At 38.8% G+C, this 20,174-nt stretch overlaps 1 protein-coding gene across 1 annotated transcript in view; it reads left to right on the forward strand.

The window, feature by feature from the left end:
• Positions 1-20,174, forward strand: part of LOC110901790 (ELKS/Rab6-interacting/CAST family member 1-like) — a 24,525-nt gene continuing 4,351 nt past the window's right edge. Inside the window, exons 1-2 of the mRNA XM_035982386.1 lie at positions 1-310; positions 422-1,680. Coding sequence (XP_035838279.1) covers positions 1-310; positions 422-1,680 — 1,569 coding nt within the window. The remainder of the gene's footprint in view (positions 311-421; positions 1,681-20,174) is intronic.

Below are 20,174 nucleotides of genomic sequence, written 5' to 3' on the forward strand. Positions count from 1 at the left end.
ATGGAGGATCATCTTCAACAGCTTCAAAACAACAACAACAATCAGTTCCGAAAAAACCTTTTCCAGTGCAATATTGCTATAGACCTAAAAAATGCACAAAACTTCGGTGAAGAAGCAGCTAAGCAGCAAATGGTTTTTTTGGCATCCATCTTGGAATCCTATGAGAGCCTTGTTGCTGGAAATATTGGAAATACTAACCTCACCAAGGAAGACTATGATCAAATCGACCCTGAAGAGATGGAGTTAATTGACATCAGGTGGTGTATGGCTAGTGAAGTCAGAAGGGCTCAAAGATTCATGGAGATAACAGGCAGACATTCAATTGGTGGACCTTCAACAAAGCTAGGTTTTGATAAATCGAAGGTTACATGCTTTAAATGCAAGCAAAAGGGGCATTTTAAACGTGAATGTTGAAATGCAGCTGCTGATGAAACGACAAACCCTTTCCGTGAGGATTATTACAAAAGAGCCATCTATCATCAAAACAAATCGGAACCTCCACGAATGAAACAGATAGAAGAAAATCCCAAAGAAAAGTCGAGAGCATTAGTTGTTATCCATGACGATGAGGGATACGATTGGAGTGATGTGCTGCCAGAAGAAGATGCAGTGGGTTATGCCTTTATGGCAAAGATCGTTCCTTTCAAGGATACACGGACAGAGGAAGAAAAATATGTCAGCAGAAAGAGTTTAGCCCTAACCATGAAAGACAGACATTTTCGTGCATGGAAAGAAGCTAAAAGCGCGAAGAGATGGGACGCTGACAGAGAATGTTATTTGGATCCTAAGGGAAATATACTTGTGGAACCATCAACACTTCTAGTCGAGACTCTGATCGAGCAAATAGCAGAAGAGGAAGAAGCAAATCAAAGATTGTGTTGGGGAAGTGATGAAGAAGAAGAAAAAGAAAAAGAGTTACAGTCGAAAAAGATTGATGATGGGATAATCGACACGACGAAAGAATTCACAGCAGAAAATCTGAAGAAAATGGCTGACAAAGTTCTTGCAGCGAAAGAGTTAGAGGTAGAGTCTAAGTCCAGAACTGAGTCAAAGAGCAAGGTCAGTTCTAATGATTCAACCAATGAGTCAGGTAAGACTGATGAAGCTAAAAGTGAAAGTGACTGCAAAAATTGCATGAAAAACTGCAAGGTTTGTAGCACACTTGCTTACCTCAGTGGTAAAAAGACTGAAGAGCTGACAGAAAGAGTCAGAGAAGTTGAAAAGCAGATCTTAAGTCGTGATAAGTTGGTAAAGGCTTCAAATGACAGATTAAAAGAATTAACTGATACACTTGAAAAAGATAAAATTGACGTAGAACGAATCAAGAAAGAAAATGAAAAATTAGTTCATGAAAATCGTCAACTTTCAGAAAATTATGAGAAGCTAAAAAGAACAACAAAAGATTCTGATGAAAGAAATGATAAAACAGTCAAAGAAAATTTTCAACTAACAGGAGTACTTCAGTCAAAAGAAAAGCAAATCAACCAACAGTTGGATGAGATTGCTAATCTGAAGCTTCAGTTTCAGGAAGCTAAGATTGAGAATGAATGCATCAATGTGAAACTCAATAGTTACAACTCCGCAAGTTTTGTTCTTCAACATATCGTTCCTAAACCAATTGGGAAGAACAAAGCAGGCGAAAATGTTTACTCGGATGGAACTGGGTTTGGGTATCATCAGGTTCCACCACCAGTGTTAAATAATTTTTCAAAGAAAAAGTCCGGGTTAGTTAATGATGAAGAAACAAATGAAATTAAACTTCCAGAAACAATTGATGTCACGTTCACTTCATCATCCGATGAAGACAGTTTCCAGTCAGAAATTGTTAAAAGTATCGCTGAAAATGTTTTGAAATCTGAAAGTGATTCAACTGAGGATGAAGAATGTTTTTTGGACAAATATATTCCGAAATCAACATCTAAAAACAACTTAAGCGAAGAACCTAATCTTGTGATGTACAAGATGTTGGGATCAGATAAGTTGTATTCGGATCTTGAATTTCCCTTGGAGAATGTGAATGTTGATAAATTGAAAAATGTGTTCAAGTTGGTCGAAATTGATGTGTCTGAGATTGAAGGTTTGAAACGTTCCAAGAGGCAGTTAAATTTTGAAAAAGATAAAGCTTACTATAAAAAACTTGTTGTACCACCACGTTTTTCTTACAACAACCAAAACAAATGGTCGGGTGGTTATCAGGGTGGTAAGAGAAATCAAAGAAGGAATTTTCAAAATAAGAAGTTCGTTGAGAAAAAGGTGTTTGTAAAAAGCTCGAGTTCACTTTCTGAGCAAGAATCTGAAATTTTCTCAAAATCAAATGAAGAGTTCTTTGAAAAAAAAATCTCACAGCCTCAGACTGAAGGAACAAGTCGGGTAGTGGACACCCGAACATGCTTCAAATGCAATCAAGTTGGACACATTGCACGAAAGTGCACCAACTTAAAGCCTAAGTTTGAAGTTGTTGAAAGTCAGAAAAGGAAACTTGATGCTAAAGGCAAAGCTCCAATGGTTGTTGAGAAGAAAATTTTGAAAAATGAAAATACAAAATCCAAAACTAAACCCGTAAAGAATGTGGTAACTAAAACTGACAAACTTTACAAACGGGTTGCATCATCTCAACAAGTTCTCCAAAACCAAAGGTTTCAGAGTTTGCAAAACAATCATCTTCTACCACACCGGTAAGGATGAATGTTCCTTTGGACTACTATGTGAAACTTGAAGAACAAATGTCCAGTTCTGAGAAGAAGACCGTTCCAATGAAAGACCAATCATCTGGTCAACCTCCTAAAAATGATTTCTTTTTATACAAAGAGGTTGAGATTGGGTCTGAAGAGAGCTTAAAGATGAATGACAAAAATTTTGCACCATTGTACACAAAGACCACACACATCAAGCTACCTGAGTCGAAAGAGGCTTGGGAGGCATCAAAATCTAAGTGTTTGTGATATGTGCAGGAGCTTCCAAGATCCATCTCACGTTGGATTATGGATAGTGGAGCTTCTCGGCACATGACGGGGAAGAAAACCCTACTGTACGATGTTCGAGGGTTTAATGGAGGATATGTGGGATTTGCAGGCAATCAAGGTGGTCGAATAATTGGTGAAGGAACTCTATCTAATGGTATTGTCACGTTTGAAAGAGTAAACTACATCGCCAAGCTTGAAAACAATCTTCTGAGCATATCTCAGATCTGTGATCGCATGTATACAACGCACTTCACAGATAAGGAATGTTTGATATTGAAACCAGGATTTGTTGTTCCCGATGAATGGGTTATCATGAGAGCACCAAGAGTCAATGATCTGTACGTGTTGGACATGAGTGTAGCCACTACTACCATGGGTCAGGCTCATTGTTTTATGTCAAGAGCAACGGAAAAAGAATCACAATTGTGGCATCGAAAGATGGGCCACATTCACCTTCGAAAAATGAACTACTTGGTACACAATGACTTAGTAAACGGTGTTCATTTGAAAGGTTTTCATTTGGAAGGGGAGTGCATTAGTTGCATCAACGGCAAGCAAAAGAAGAAATCACACCCTCAAAAGAAAGTTAATTCAGTTTCGAGACCGTTAGAGAGACTTCATATGAATCTGTTTGGTCCAGTGAACGTTAAAAGCATAACTGGTGATCTCGACTGTCTTGTAGTAACTGACGACTACTCCAGATTTTCGTGGGTATCATTTCTGAAAACAAAGGATGAGACATTCGAAAGTTTGATGGCGTTGTTCAGAAAAATTGAAAACTTGTACCAAACTCGAATCAGAAGAATCAAGAGTGACAACGGTACAGAGTTTAAGCACAACAAAATGGAAGAGTATTGTGATGAGAGAGGTATATTGCAAGAATTTAGTGCTCCTTACACTCCACAGCAAAATGGAGTAGCAGAACGAAAGAACAGGACGCTAATTGAAATGGCCAGGACGATGCTTGCTGATTCGAAATTACCTGTCAATTTTTGGGCAGAAGCAGTGTCAGCCGCTTGCTATACACTCAACCGAGTTCTTACAGTGAAGAAATTCAACAAGACGTGTTTCGAGCTGATCAACAACCGCAAACCGAACCTGAAGTATCTGGAACCGTTTGGATCTTCCTGCACAGTTGACGTGTGCGCGACTACACATATTTTTACAATGAAATTACACACGATTTGGTTTAAATTTATAAAAGTGATTATTACTTTTACATCAAAACACACATGAAAGAGGCAAGTGTACCCCGTCATATATGTAGTAAAGTATCGGTAAGAACCAAGTATTGATCCAAGGAAATGGGCGGAGAAATAATACTAGACCTTTGTCACTAAACTACCGGTAAAAACATAACTTGTTTGATTTTTAATAAACTAAAGTAAGCATAAACAGATACTTATAAAACATAGTAGATTTCAAATACTAAAATAGATAAATAGCCTTGCTTAATACACAACCAAAGCATGTCAACTAAGTCGATTTTGGCACTAGAAGCATTCGGTCAATTCTCCAATTTTGAGACAATCAGTATCCATTTCGGGAATCCTAACATGACAATCATTCGGAAAGTTAAAACAATAAACACACTTTAACCACCTAAAATTGTTCTTTAACGTGCAATTGATAAATGTCTATAAAAATCTCCTAAAAATAAGTTAGTCATCCGTTAGGAGTTTTCTAACCTCACTTAATCAAGGAAAGCGACACCGATAAACACAATGCAACCACCGAGACAAGCATAAACTAGATTAAATCACAACCGAGTTCATTTACAAATCTAGAATATAAATCCACCAAGCAAGCAATTTTGGCCGAAACTACTAACTAAGTTAACAACTTATATTAAGAATTCATAACGACACCATTTAACCCGTTAAGGTCCTTACGTGACGGCAAGCTTTCTTGGTTAACAATAATTACATTTTATTAAACCACTAACCATTTCTAGTATCATGGTGCCCACATTTTAACCAAGCTAAACTAGTTAACCAAGTTTAAAGTTTACTAATACATGATTAATTAAGCTTCATTTTTCAACTATCTCAACTAACCAAGTACCAATCATCCAACACAATTACTTATAATCAAGAAATCAATATCAATAACAAGGTTGCAAACTAATCATCAAAGATTAACATAGAAAATACTTCCAAATGTCATTACAAACAAAGATTAACATACTAATGGCTATAATCAAGCAAGGGATTGTTGTGTTTTTGCCCAAAGGCTACAATAATACATAATAATCAATCTCAATGCTTGAAACATAACAAAAATATGGAAAGACTTAAGAATTCAAACCATAAACAAGCATAAGAATGAGAATCCGGATAGAAACGGAGCTTATCGGCACAATGTGGCTTGAACCCGGGTCAAAAGCATAGCCTCCGGAGCCTGTGAAATCGCCTGATGAGCTCCCAAAAACCCAGAATTACGAACAGAATGTTTCTGTTTGTTTTTTATATATTTTCGATGTCGCACGGTCGTGCACCGATCGCACGACCATTCACTTTTTGCATTATTGGAGTTACTGTTCATGACATCAGCAGAGTTGACTGGTCTTCGGTCTCGCACGACCGTTCTTCATATGGCATGACCGTGCATTTCCGGGATCTTGTTGCACGGACTGATGCACTGGTCGTTCATCACCGGGATATGGCTGAACATCGGATCCGCACGGGGTGCAATGTATGGCACGTCCGTGCGTCACCGGGATTGCCTTGCACGCCGTGTTGCACTGGTCGTTCATCACCGGGATGGTCTTGATAATCGGAGATGCACGGTCGTTCCTCAGACTGCACGACTGTTCCTCTTGCCCAGGTCAGTTTTCTAACAGAATGTTCGCAGCTTCGTCGTTTTGTTTGGAAAGTCCTCATTTTCACTATCATCTTGTCCGGTATGCTGTTTTAGGCCTGTAAACAAAAGTATACATAATTAAGTATCCGAATGACGATTTTACGGCCGAAAACGCATAAAATGGGGGACTAAAATATGTGTAAATTAGTGAATATCAAATCTCCCCACACTTGAACCTTGCTTGTCCTCAAGCAAGCTAAACTAAAATGCAATAAAAGATAGAATCAAACAAGAACGATAATTTACACACTATTTTATTGAAAACAACTATAAACGGTTAGCCGGTTTTTCGAAAGACAACATCAAAAGACTCAAACCCAACAAGCATATGCAAATATATAGCGACAACCAAAAAGCCGTGACTTCACATTTAATTGAATCAACATGTTAATCTTCACACAACTCACAATGTTCACACACACTCGGTTTTATTTATGAACCATACATAAAATGTGTACATGCAAACACTCAATGCCTCGTCAATGAAATGTGTAATATCATAAGCTTGTCATAAGATCTCGTCTCCACCAACTAACATGCGAAAAAGTGTAAATCAAGAGGTCTTTATAGGTTGTAACGTTAGGCTTGGGCGAAGGGTATGGAAATGGAAATTTAAAGTGGCGAAATGGTTAAAACTCGGTTTTAGCGTTTAACTAGCGACAAACAATGTAACTTTACATACAAACGCCTTAAAAAGGCGACTATTGCGCAATCGAGCTCATCAATGAAATTTTAACATTTAAGCATTCAAAATTGCTCGATTTTTGTCAACTTCACCCTATTTTAGGGTGTTTTATTTTCTGTTTTTTTTTTGTTTTTTTACAAACTAATTATACAATAAACTAAAATAAACGCTAGTTAAACGATTATTTTGACCGAGTTTCAACACAAAAGGGGTTTAAAACATAAAAAGACTAAATTTGGCTAAGTGGGCGATTATGTTGGGTAAACAAAAATAAACGGGAAGGCTCGACATGGTTTATCCTAAAGGGTAACGTAGGGTTTACGGGAAAACATAACACAAAGAACAAGGCTAACAACAAAGGGGTAATCTAAGTGCCTCTATCACTTCTACACAATTCCGCAAGTTCATGGTCTTAACAAGCATGCTAGTGACAAGTTCTAAATTACATATGACATCTGGCTCACTCCTACTCCGATATGAACAAATATATAACAATTTCAAGGCTCAAATATGCTCACGTAACGGAAGGAATGGGTAAAAGGGTGAAAACTGTCATGCAAGTCTTTCTTTGTTTGTCACGCTTTCTGGTTTCCTTTTTCAAAATTTATTTTGCTTGTCGAATTTTTATCATGTCCGAAGCTTTCTAAAACACAACTAACCGGTTTATTTACTAAAATATATACAGAATACAGATATTTTTGAATGATTTTTTTTAAGAGGACAAACAAAGTTAACAAAGTTAACCCCCTCCCCACACTTCAACTTCGCATTGTCCCCAATGCGAAACCCGAAATATAGAGATAAAGGAGAATAATACTCCCCGGAAGATGATTTTTATGCAACGAGACTTCCAAGCTGTATTTGTGATGTGCTTCCGGTCCAAGACTTGATAGCCGAAATCTGCAAGTATGTCACAAGGTGCAGCAAAACAGAACAGAAACAAATAAACCAAATAAACCATAATACATAAATGGAAGTACTAATATCCAAACAAAGATGATGTGTGTTGGTGTGTATATAATTTAGATATATAATTAAGCCCTTTTTACACCTTTAGCCAAGTTTTAAATTTATAAAACACGATATTCACTAACACTAAACACACATATGGGCAAGTGCACCCATCGTGGACGTAGTATAGTGTTGGTAAGATACCGAGGTCGTCCAAGGACACAAGAGCTTTTAATACCGGTTTATCCTCAACGTCTAATCAAATCAAAAAGTGAGAAAAATGTTTTTAAACTAAGAAAATAAAAACTAACTAAATGCTGAAAAATAAAATAAAAATAAAAACAGATAGACAAGATGAATCACTTGGATCCGACTCGTGTATTAGTATAACCTTTGATTATTTTCGCACTTTTGCACTTGTTTAAGAGATTATCTTAGTTATTGTAGTAGGCCCCTCTTTTGAAGGCGACGTTACCCTCAACCCAGTAGTTTGAGTCAGCAAGGATACAATCCTAAAGGGTCGGATTATTGGAAGATAATGGATTAAGTTATTAATGCAAATTATGGTAGGCCCCGCTTTTGGCGGTGACGTTACCCTCGACTAAGTAGTCTGAGTCAGCAGGGATACAGTCCTAAATAGCCGAGTTATAGTATTAATAGTAGTTAACTTATGAGGGGGTCAAAGAGTTTGGATCCCCGCCATCCAATACCTATGGGCATTGAAGGAGATCCTACTAAATTTGACCCAGGTCCCTTGCAGGACCTCTAAACGCTGAACAACGGCAAGACCCTTACCAAACCATTCCCTTAACCCCCGACCAGGTAGCCAACATACCTCCATATAGACCGTGGAGATATGAATGGTGAAAATCTTTTATTTTATATAGACAGTAAAATAATGCCAAGACACCACGGACAAACGATAAGGAAAGATCACCTTCAACATAAGCAACTAGTTATTAAAGTCATTAATACAAAACCAAATAAAAAGTGCAAAAGATTAAAAATAAAAAGTATTATACTAAACACTTGTCTTCACCAAATGATGTAAGAGAATTCGGCAAACATGGCCTTGATTGTCAAGAACTCTTACGATCAATCTTGGATCCCGAGACGACTCATACACTCTACGATGGACAATGGATGATGGTGGTGGATGATGGTGTTATGGTGGTGGTGGGTGGTGGATGAAGTGTGAGAGAGGTGGTGTGCCAAGGGATGAGATGGAATGAAACCAAGCACCCCTATTTATAGGCTGAACAGAAGGCTGGGCACGGCCCCGTGTCCGCTGGACACGCCCCCGTGCCCGTCTGACAGTCTCTCTCCTCATTAATTGTAATTCGCAATTACAATTAATGCGCCTGCTGCACTTTCACCACGCCCCCGTGCTCACTGGACACGGCCCCGTGGTGGGCAATGGAAGCTTCTACCAGTTTGTCTTTTATGCTGCTTCTTGGGCACGGCCCCGTGCTGGCTGAGCACGAGGCGTGTTCAGGCTTCTGTTTTCTCTTCTTTGCTTTGGAGGATGCCGTTGAGGGTCCGGGCAGTCTTCTTTTATTCCTTTCCTTGTATTTATGCTAGAATTAGTTGTCTTTTTGCTTCTTTTGTGAATTTGAGCTCATTTCATCCTGAAAATACAAAAGAAAGACAAAAACACTCTTTTTCCAACATTAGTACTTAAAAAGGGTTAGTTTTATGCCTTAATTGATGTGATTTATATGTTGCATTTTACACACATCAAATACCCCCACACTTGAATTTTTGCTTGTCCTCAAGCAAAACTCTTTAAATGTGGCTTACACTCCCAAATGGAATAGGTAGAAGAGAATGTTTTTGGTTTGTCATAGAGTGTCGGGAATCCAAAGATCTTTTTAGGTTTTATTTTTATTTATTCACAATCCTATTCGTTATGATTTATTGAGAACGTCTCATAGGATAAATTACTTATTTGGGCATAACATGCCTTTTTTAAAATTTTATTTATATACAAGTTCACATACCTCACGGGATAAATCACTCAACATTCGGCCGTAGGTGTATTTTTAGTGAATCACTCGAGAGCGGCATGGAACTCACGCCTTCCATAGGCTTGCCAAGCAATCAATCCTCTTCCTTTTTAACTTTATACCTTTGTAAATATCAAGAGGACTTTTTGGGTGAAGGGTTAGGCTTGGGCTAAAGGTGGGTGGTTGGGTTAGTGGTTAGAAAAAGGGCGAAAAGCGTAAAAAGCGTCGGTTTTCGAAAAAAAAATTTTAGTGACTTTTTATTTTGAAGTATTTCTTCAAACAAGCTTTTGTTTGTATAGCTTTGTTTGTTTTTAACTTCATCCTCATATATATATATATATATATATATATATACTTAGTCACATAAAAGAACGAGCTTGCGAAAAACCGAGCTTTGTTACTAAAATAAGGGGTGAAAAATAAAAAGGTTTTTGGTGGGTAGAAAGGTTTTTAGGGTAATGAAATGAAAGGTTTAGGCTCAAAGGGGTTAACTAGGGGGATTTTGGGTAGGTGGTAAAAAAAAATTGAAAAATAATGGTGTAGAAAGAAAAATGGTTAGTCCTAATGCCTCCATCATTTGCTTACTTGGGTTTAAGTTGGTAAGGACCGGGAATGAATCGTCGTGGCAAGTTCTAGAGTTGTAAGAACCAAGCGGCTATTCACACAAGAAACGAAAAATGAGCATTTAGTCTAAAGATGTAAATTTGTATGCTCAATAAAGGCTTAAAACTCACTTTTGTGGGAATGGGTTTTTAATGTGATCAAGTATATATAATTAAATTTTAACTAGACTTGTTATGCCGTTTCATAATTTTCTTATGTTGGTTCTTGTTATCACGACGCTTTCGGTTGTAAATTTTTTAAAAATATAACCTTATTAATCTTGTGATTCCTAACTTAAACTTTAGACAAGTAAAAATGAAAGGATTTTTGAAAAAATTTGGGGTGTTTAGCGGTTCCAATAGAGTTTTGTGTAAGGCTTGTTGTTAGGACTTGCAAAATTTCAAAGTGTTAGCTTCCCCCCACACTTAAATTACACATTGTCCTCAGTGTGTCCCAAAAATAAATTTTTAGGTTGATTGGATGTGTGGTGTGGTGTTAAAAAGCAAAGATTTATGTTACTGGCAGCCTGGACACGGCCCCGTGGTGACCGGGCACGGCCCCGTGGTCAGGTGCCAGTAACAGAAATTAAAGAAATGAGACAGAAGCCTGGACACGGGGGCGTGTCTGGTGAACACGGCCCGTGTCCAGTTACCTGAACTGGGCGTTTTTCTGCAGGTGGTTCAGCACGGGGCCGTGTTGGTTGGGCACAGCCCGTGTTGAGCCTTCTGTGATGGAGATTTGTGTCGGGTTGCTCTGTTCTTTGTGCATGGGGCCATTTTTCTCGTTCCCTTTTTCATCCATTACCACCATGAGTGTGTTTTATTCATCAATAACCATCAATCTTAGAAACCATCATATCATTGCAAACATAGAGAATTACATATAGTTAATCTAAATAACTAGGGGGATACATGAGGTTATCATAAAGGTTCTACTTATTTAGAAAAATTTCGGGAATAGCTTCCCGATGTAGGAAGACCCTTTAGCCGATGGCTCCTCGGTTATTGTTCAAAGCCACTCTTCTATCTCCCTTGGGAGGAAGAAAGCAGCTTCATTCTCTTCAGTGGCTTGAGGAGGAACATTCACCGGGACTCCTTGCACCACCCTTTGCTGAGGCCCTTGGTGCATGGCATACCATTCGGCCGGGATGATGACCTCGGGTACTACATTCCACGCTCTTTGGGTTATTACGGGAACCAAAGGCGGGGAGGCGAGAAGGTTTAACCTCTGGTGCAGGAGGTTCACTTCTCGCAGACAGCCTTCCAACCCCACTGTCAGATGATTAATATGGTCCACTAGCGCTTCTTCTACTCCCGTCATCTCGTCTATCGCTTCCCTTAAGGCGTAAACGTAGTTTACTAGGGAGTCTTCTGCTGTGGACGACCTTCTCCCATTTCGGTTATTTCTTGAAGATGATCCGCTAGTTCTGCTGGCCATTTTCTGTGGAAGAAACCTAAAATAACTGAATTTTTTGCAAAACAGCACCTCGAACAGAAAATAACTGAATTTTTTGCAAAACAGCACCTCGAACACGGCCCCGTGTTCACTGAACACGGCCCGTGTTCAGTTGTCTGCAGGATTTTTTTGGCTAAGGATTCTTGGGTTTTAAATTATTTTCACATCTTTTAACTGTGGTTTAAGCTTAGATAATTCAAAACAAAGTTATAAAATCAACTTTAAACGAGAATCCATAGCAAATAATCTTACAAACTTTTCATAGAAGGTTGGAATCATGGGGTTTCCAAGCTTCCATGGAGGAGATGTTTGAAAAATTTTGAAAGAAGGAGAAATGAACAAAAGTGGAAAGGACAAGATGGTCCTTGGGAACCTTCTTTTAGCACTTACCTAGGATGGTATATGTGAAGATCCCAGGAATCTCTGTCTAGTGAAGTGGTCAAAAATGAGCAGGATTCAGGCTGCATTTAAAGAAAACGACAGCACGTTGGACACGGCCCCGTGTCCGCTGGGCACGGCCCCGTGTGCAGAGAAAATCCTGACACATTTTGTCCGTATTCTGACAAAATCAGCAGAGAATCTTCTGGGTGGGCACGGGGTCGTGTTTACCGGACACGGCCCCGTGTCGGGAGGCTGTTTTATGGAGTTTTGTTGCTCCTAAAGATTTTATTTATATCGGGTGGTTCTTGATTGGTTGGGACAACCCCAAAGTGCCTAAGATACCTTAATTGTCCTATACTAAGGCGAGAACGCAAGAGGTTATCGGTGAGGGTAATTCCTATTTTCATTCTAGGTGGACAAGTCCAACCCTTTCCCGGGCTCTCGTTAAAGAAGGTGTATGCCGAATCGCTCAGGTCTATGTATGCACCGAACGAAGTCGATGGAGAGTCCTTCACGGCACAATCGGCACAGGGACGACTATCGTCCAAGTCTTTTCTAGGTATGAAGGTATTTTCGGGAGCAACGAGGTTGTCGGAATGCGGTTCCAACATTTCCTCATGGTCATCGTCTTGGGGCGGATCAATAAAATCCTTCCTAAGTTCCTTTGACCAATTTAGAATTAGTTCTTCTAGTTGAAATAACTCGTCAAGGAGCATTTCCCCTAGAATATCTGGCTGGGCGCATTCGAGGGAGAGATAGTGCTTATTTTCACTTTCGCCCCTCTTAAGGTTATAAGGAATCGGTGGGTCTATATAGTGGGGCCTATAATTTAGAAAATAACATTTTAATTCTTTATGTTCGCCTCCACATAATCGACACCACGTACCATAAGAGTTCCGAAAGTAAAAAGAATTACTATCACTCATGTTTGTGTCAGAAATTACCAACCGCCGGGATCTAACGGTTATGTTTTCAGTAAGAGAATCTTGGGCACGGGGGCGTGTTGAGTGGACACGGCCTCGTGTTCAGCTTACTGTCTGACTTAAAACAGGATTGCCAGTTCTAATGATTGAGCACGGGGGCGTGTTCAGCGGGCACGGCCCGTGCTGAGCTCTGCAGAAGCTGAAAAACTAAGAAAAATCCTAAAAATTAAAAAGAAAAATAAAAATATGATTAGGCCGTTGATTCCTAACTTTCTTAAAATCCTTGTGTCCCCGGCAGCGGCGCCAAAAACTTGATGTGTGTTGGTGTGTATATAATTTAGATATATAATTAAGCCCTTTTTACACCTTTAGCCAAGTTTTAAATTTATAAAACACGATATTCACTAACACTAAACACACATATAGGCAAGTGCACCCATCGTGGACGTAGTATAGTGTTGGTAAGATACCGAGGTCGTCCAAGGACACAAGAGCTTTTAATACCGGTTTATCCTCAACGTCTAATCAAATCAAAAAGTGAGAAAAATGTTTTTAAACTAAGAAAATAAAAACTAACTAAATGCTGAAAAATAAAATAAAAATAAAAACAGATAGACAAGATGAATCACTTGGATCCGACTCGTGTATTAGTATAACCTTTGATTATTTTCGCACTTTTGCACTTGTTTAAGAGATTATCTTAGTTATTGTAGTAGGCCCCTCTTTTGAAGGCGACGTTACCCTCAACCCAGTAGTTTGAGTCAGCAAGGATACAATCCTAAAGGGTCGGATTATTGGAAGATAATGAATTAAGTTATTAATGCAAATTATGGTAGGCCCCGCTTTTGGCGGTGACGTTACCCTCGACTAAGCAGTCTGAGTCAGCAGGGATACAGTCCTAAATAGCCGGGTTATAGTATTAATAGTAGTTAACTTATGAGGGGGTCAAAGAGTTTGGGTCCCCGCCATCCAATACCTATGGGCATTGAAGGAGATCCTACTAAATTTGACCCAGGTCCCTTGCAGGACCTCTAAACGCTGAACAAGGGCAAGACCCTTACCAAACCGTTCCCTTAACCCCCGACCAGGTAGCCAACATACCTCCATATAGATCATGGAGATATGAATGGTGAAAATCTTTTATTTTATATAGACAGTAAAATAATGCCAAGACACCACGGACAAACGATAAGGAAAGATCACCTTCAACATAAGCAACTAGTTATTAAAGTCATTAATACAAAACCAAATAAAAAGTGCAAAAGATTAAAAATAAAAAGTATTATACTAAACACTTGTCTTCACCAAGTGATGTAAGAGACTTAGGCAAACATGGCCTTGATTGTCAGGAACTCTTACGATCAATCTTGGATCCCGAGACGACTCACACACTCTATGATGGACAATGGATGATGGTGGTGGATGATGGTGTTATGGTGGTGGTGGGTGGTGGATGAAGTGTGAGAGAGGTGGTGTGCCAAGGGATGAGATGGAATGAAACCAAGCACCCCTATTTGTAGGCTGAACAGAAGGCTGGGCACGGCCCCGTGTCCGCTGGACACGCCCCCGTGCCCGTCTGACAGTCTCTCTCCTCATTAATTGTAATTCGCAATTACAATTAATGCGCCTGCTGTACTTTCACCACGCCCCCATGCTCGCTGGACACGGCCCCGTGGTGGGCAATGGAAGCTTCTACCAGTTTGTCTTTTATGCTGCTTCTTGGGCACGGCCCCGTGCTAGCTGAGCACGGGGCGTGTTCAGGCTTCTGTTTTCTCTTCTTTGCTTTGGAGGATGCCGTTGAGGGTCCGGACAGTCTTCTTTTATTCCTTTCCTTGTATTTATGCTAGAATTAGTTGTCTTTTTGCTTCTTTTGTGAATTTGAGCTCATTTCATCCTGAAAATACAAAAGGAAGACAAAAACACTCTTTTTCCAACATTAGTACTTAAAAAGGGTTAGTTTTATGCCTTAATTGATGTGATTTATTTGTTGCATTTTACACACATCAAAAGACAAGACATAAAAGCTAAATTGTCTGAAAATAAAGAGTACATAACCAGGGGTGTTGAAATAACAACCAAAATGAACACCCGAAATATAAAGTACTGAAATGCTACTACCACCACCAGCTACTCATCATCACCGTCAGCACCACCTCCTGGTTGACTCGCAGCTGCTCCTGGTTCAGCTGCATTTGTTGAAATTGGTGGTACAAATCAGGATAAGATGGGATGCCGGGTGCCTAGTCTTGGTGCTGCTGGAACTGCTGGTGTGGTGGTGTGGGTGGTGGTACACACAGTTATGAAGATTCTGTCAAACTGATCTGGGTGTTTCGCACGGGCGTGCGAATGGACGCATGGTCATGCGTCACAGAGATCAGTGGTGGTGCGGTCTTGATTATCGGAACATGACGGGATTGCAAGGACGTGCGACATGTCGCATCACCGTGCATATCCGGCACCACAGTTAAAAATCATGAACGACCAGCATACGCACGACCGTTCCATGTACAGAACGACCGTCCGATCCCGTTTTCTGCAGATTCTTAACCCCGAATCAGAACTGTCAAATCTTTTCAAAATTTTTCAAGTTTCTAGTGACAGGGGGTTAGGAAATCAGCCGGGTGTTCATGATTTGTGAAGTTCTTGCAAGGGCTAGGGTTTCGATTTGTTTATGAAGGGAACCCTAAAAAGCCTTGAAGAAATCGGAGAATCTAACCATAGAAAGCGATAAAAACAGGAAATCGACAAGAAAAAAAAAACAAACCGTGCGAGAAGATCTGAGAAACCGTGCGAAAAATGGTGCGATTTTGGGGAAAAAATCGGCCAGGAACGAGAGTGCAGTAGGGTTTCGCGAATGTGAGAAGTGGATGCAGATGAGGGCTTTTATTTGGAACAATGACAAAATGCCCCTGACCATGCGCAAGGTCATGCCAAATCGCACGTTCGTGCGATCCATGGCACGGCCATGCCAAATCTGCAGATGTGTCTGTTTGCTGCAGAAACCAGTTTCAGCACTCTTTTTGGCCGTTTTTCACCATTTTTGCAACACGCTAACTGTTTTAACATTTGTCTAACATAGAACCTTAGCTCGGTATGATTAAAAACTGTACACGACTACGGAAACTACCAAACATACCAAAATTACGTAAAGACGGCAAAAACACAAATATAGACAATTTTTCCCCTAAAGCGACAAAGACGCTCTTGCTACATTTTTGGTCCTCGAGTCAGTAGCATAGACTCATGCAAAATTTTTATCGGCGAGTCGATAGCAAGACTCATGCTAAATTTTTTTGTCGGCGAGTCGATAGCAAGACTCATGCTAAATTTATGTCGACGAGTCGATAGCAAGACTCATGCTAAATTTTTGTCGGCGAGTCGATAGCAAGACTCATGCTAAATTTTTGTCGGCGAGTCGATAGCAAGACTCATGTCTCCACACTCGTTACATGTGCGGGTCATTACCACACCCCTATTTATTATTATTATTATTATTATTATTTTTTTCTTTTTTTTTTTTGCTGAATAGAAACAGAATATTAAAATAAATGAGCAGAAAATTTTATAACAATTCATAAATGGGCCCGAATTTTTATAAAAATCATAATGAATTAAATAATCGAATCGACTAGTAAAAAATAATTTTTCGGAGCCGAAACTCAAAGAATAAATGAATAAATAAATCCGGATTCGAACAAATAAATGGAACAAAAATTTACAAGTGTGCAAAATAATCACGAAAACGAATAAAATGAATTAAAATCAAGAAATATTAACAAATAAATAAACAAATAAATAATCAAGAAAATATTCACAAATATTAACAAGTATATATGCCGATAAAATAATAACTTGGGTCGTTCCTAAAGCTCGCCATTTCCCCAGCAACGCCGTCAAAAACTTGACGTGTGCGCGACTACACATATTTTTACAATGAAATTACACACGATTTGGTTTTAAATTTATAAAAGTGATTATTACTTTTACATCAAAACACACACGAAAGAGGCAAGTGTACCCCATCATATATGTAGTAAAGTATCTGTAAGAACCAAGTATCGATCCAAGGAAATGGGCGGAGAAATAATACTAGACGTTTGTCACTAAACTACCCGTAAAAACATAACTTGTTTGATTTATAATAAACTAAAGTAAGCATAAACAAATACTTATAAAACATAGTTGATTTCAAATACTAAAATAGATAAATAGACTTGCTTAATACACAACCAAAGCATGTAAACTAAGTCGGTTTTGGCACTAGAAGCACTCGGTCAATTCTCCAATTTTGAGACAATTAGTATCCCTTTCGGCAATCCTAACATGATAATCATTTGGAAAGTTAAAACGATAAACACACTTTAACCACCTAAAATTGTTCTTTAACGTGCAATTGATAAATGTCTATAAAAATCTCCTAAAAATAAATTAGTCATCCGTTAGGAGTTTTCTAACCTCACTTAATCAAGGAAAGCGACACCGATAAACACAATGCAACCACCGAGACAAGCATAAACCAGATTAAATCACAACCGAGTTCATTTACAAATCTAGAATATAAATCCACCAAGCAAGCAATTTTGGCCGAAACTACTAACTAAGTTAACAATTTATATTAAGAATTCATAACGACACCATTTAACCCGTTAAGGTCCTTACGTGACGGCAAGCTTTCTTGGTTAACAATAATTACATTTTATTAAACCACTAACCATTTCTAGTATCATGGTGCCCACATTTTAACCAAGGTAAACTAGTTAACCAAGTTTAAAGTTTACTAATACATAATTAATTAAGCTTCATTTTTCAACTATCTCAACTAACCAAGTACCAATCATCCAACACAATTACCTATAATCAAGAAATCAATATCAATAACAAGGTTGCAAACTAATCATCAAAGATTAACATAGAAAATACTTCCAAATGTCATTACAAACAAAGATTAACATACTAATGGCTATAATCAAGAGGGATTGTTGTGTTTTTGCCCAAAGGCTACAATAATACAAAATAATCAATCTTAATGCTTGAAACATAACAAAAATATGGAAAGACTTAAGAATTAAACCATAAACAAGCATAAGAATGAGAATCCGGATAGAAACGGAGCTTATCGGCACAATGTGGCTTGAATCTGGGTCAAAAGCATAGCCTCCGGAGCCTGTGAAATCGCCTGATGAGCTCCCAAAAACCCAGAATTACGAACAGAATGTTTCTGTTCGTTTTTTATATATTTTCGATGTCGCACGGTCGTGCACCGATCGCACGACCGTTCACTTTTTGCATTATTGGAGTTACTGTTCATGACATCAGCAGAGTTGACTGGTCTTCGGCCTCGCACGACCGTTCTTCATATGGCATGACCGTGCGTTTCCCGGATCTTGTTGCACGGACTGATGCACTGGTCGTTCATCACCGGGATTTGGCTGAACATCGGATCCGCACGGGGTGCAATGTATGGCACGTCCGTGCGTCACCGAGAATGCCTTGCACGCCGTGTTACACTGGTCGTTCATCACCGGGATGGTCTTGATAATCGGAGATGCACGGTCGTTCCTCAGACCGCACGACCGTTCCTCTTGCCCAGGTCAGTTTTCTAACAGAATGTTCGCAGCTTCGTCGTTTTGTCCGGAAAGTCCTCATTTTCACTATCATCTTGTCCGGTGTGCTGTTTTAGACATGTAAACAAAAGTATACGTAATTAAGTATCCGAATGACGATTTTACAGCCGAAAACGCATAAAATGGGGATAAAATGGGGGACTAAAATATGTGTAAATTAGCGAATATCAAATCCCCCCACACTTGAACCTTGCTTGTCCTCAAGCAAGCTAAACTAAAATGCAATAAAAGATAGAATAAAACAAGAACGATAATTTACACACTATTTTATTGAAAACAACTATAAACGGTTAGCCGGTTTTTCGAAAGACAACATCAAAAGACTCAAACCCAACAAGCATATGCAAATATATAGCGACAACCAAAAAGCCGTGACTTCACATTTAATTGACTCAACATGTTAATCTTCACACAACTCACAATGTTCACACACACTCGGTTTTATTTATGAACCATACATAAAATGTGTACATGCAAACACTCAATGCCTCGTCATTGAAATGTGTAATATCATAAGCTTGTCATAAGATCTCGTCTACACCAACTAACATGCGAAAAAGTGTAAATCAAGAGGTCTTTACGGGTTGTAACGTTAGGCTTGGGCGAAGGGTATGGAAATGGAAATTTAAAGTGGCGAAATGGTTAAAATTCGGTTTTAGCGTTTAACTAGCGACAAACAATGTAACTTTACATACAAACACCTTAAAAAGGCGACTATTGCGCAATCGAGTTCATCAATGAAATTTTAACATTTAAGCATTCAAAATTGTTCGATTTTTCTCAACTTCACCCTATTTTAGGGTGTTTTATTTTCTGTTTTTTTTTTTGTTTTTTTTATAAACTAATTATACAATAAACTAAAATAAATGCTAGTTAAACGATTATTTTGACCGAGTTTCAACACAAAAGGGGTTTAAAACATAAAAAGGCTAAATTTGGCTAAGTGGGCGATTATGTTGGGTAAACAAAAATAAACGGGAAGGCTCGACATGGTTTATCCTAAAGGGTAACGTAGGGTTTACGGGAAAACACAACACAAAGAACAAGGCTAACAACAAAGGGGTAATCTAAGTGCCTCTATCACTTCTACACAATTCCGCAAGTTCATGGTCTTAACAAGCATGCTAGTGACAAGTTCTAAATTACATATGACATCCGGCTCACTCCTACTCCGAAATGAACAAATATATAACAATTTCAAGGTTCAAATATGCTGACGTAACGGAAGGAATGGGTAAACGTATGAAAACTGTCATGCAAGTCTTTCTTTGTTTGTCATGCTTTCTAGTTTCCTTTTTCAAAATTTATTTTGCTTGTCGAATTTTTATCAGGTCCGAAGCTTTCTAAAACACAACTAACCGGTTTATTTACTAAAATATATACAAAATACAGATATTTTTGAATGATTTTTTTAAGAGGACAAACAAAGTTAACAAAGTTAACCGCCTCCCCACACTTGAACTTCGCATTGTCCCCAATGCAAAACCCGAAATATAAAGATAAAGGAGAATAATACTCCCCTGAAGATGATTTTTATGCAACGAGACTTCCAAGCTGTATTTGTGATGTGCTTCCGGTCCAAGACTTGATAGCCGAAATCTGCAAGTATGTCACAAGGTGCAGCAAAACAGAACAGAAACAAATAAACCAAATAAACCATAATACATAAATAGAAGTACTAAAATCCAAACAAAGACAAGACATAAAAGCTAAATTGTCTA

Source organism: Helianthus annuus, chromosome 13, assembly GCF_002127325.2.
Source record: "Helianthus annuus cultivar XRQ/B chromosome 13, HanXRQr2.0-SUNRISE, whole genome shotgun sequence".
Lineage (NCBI taxonomy): Eukaryota > Viridiplantae > Streptophyta > Magnoliopsida > Asterales > Asteraceae > Helianthus > Helianthus annuus.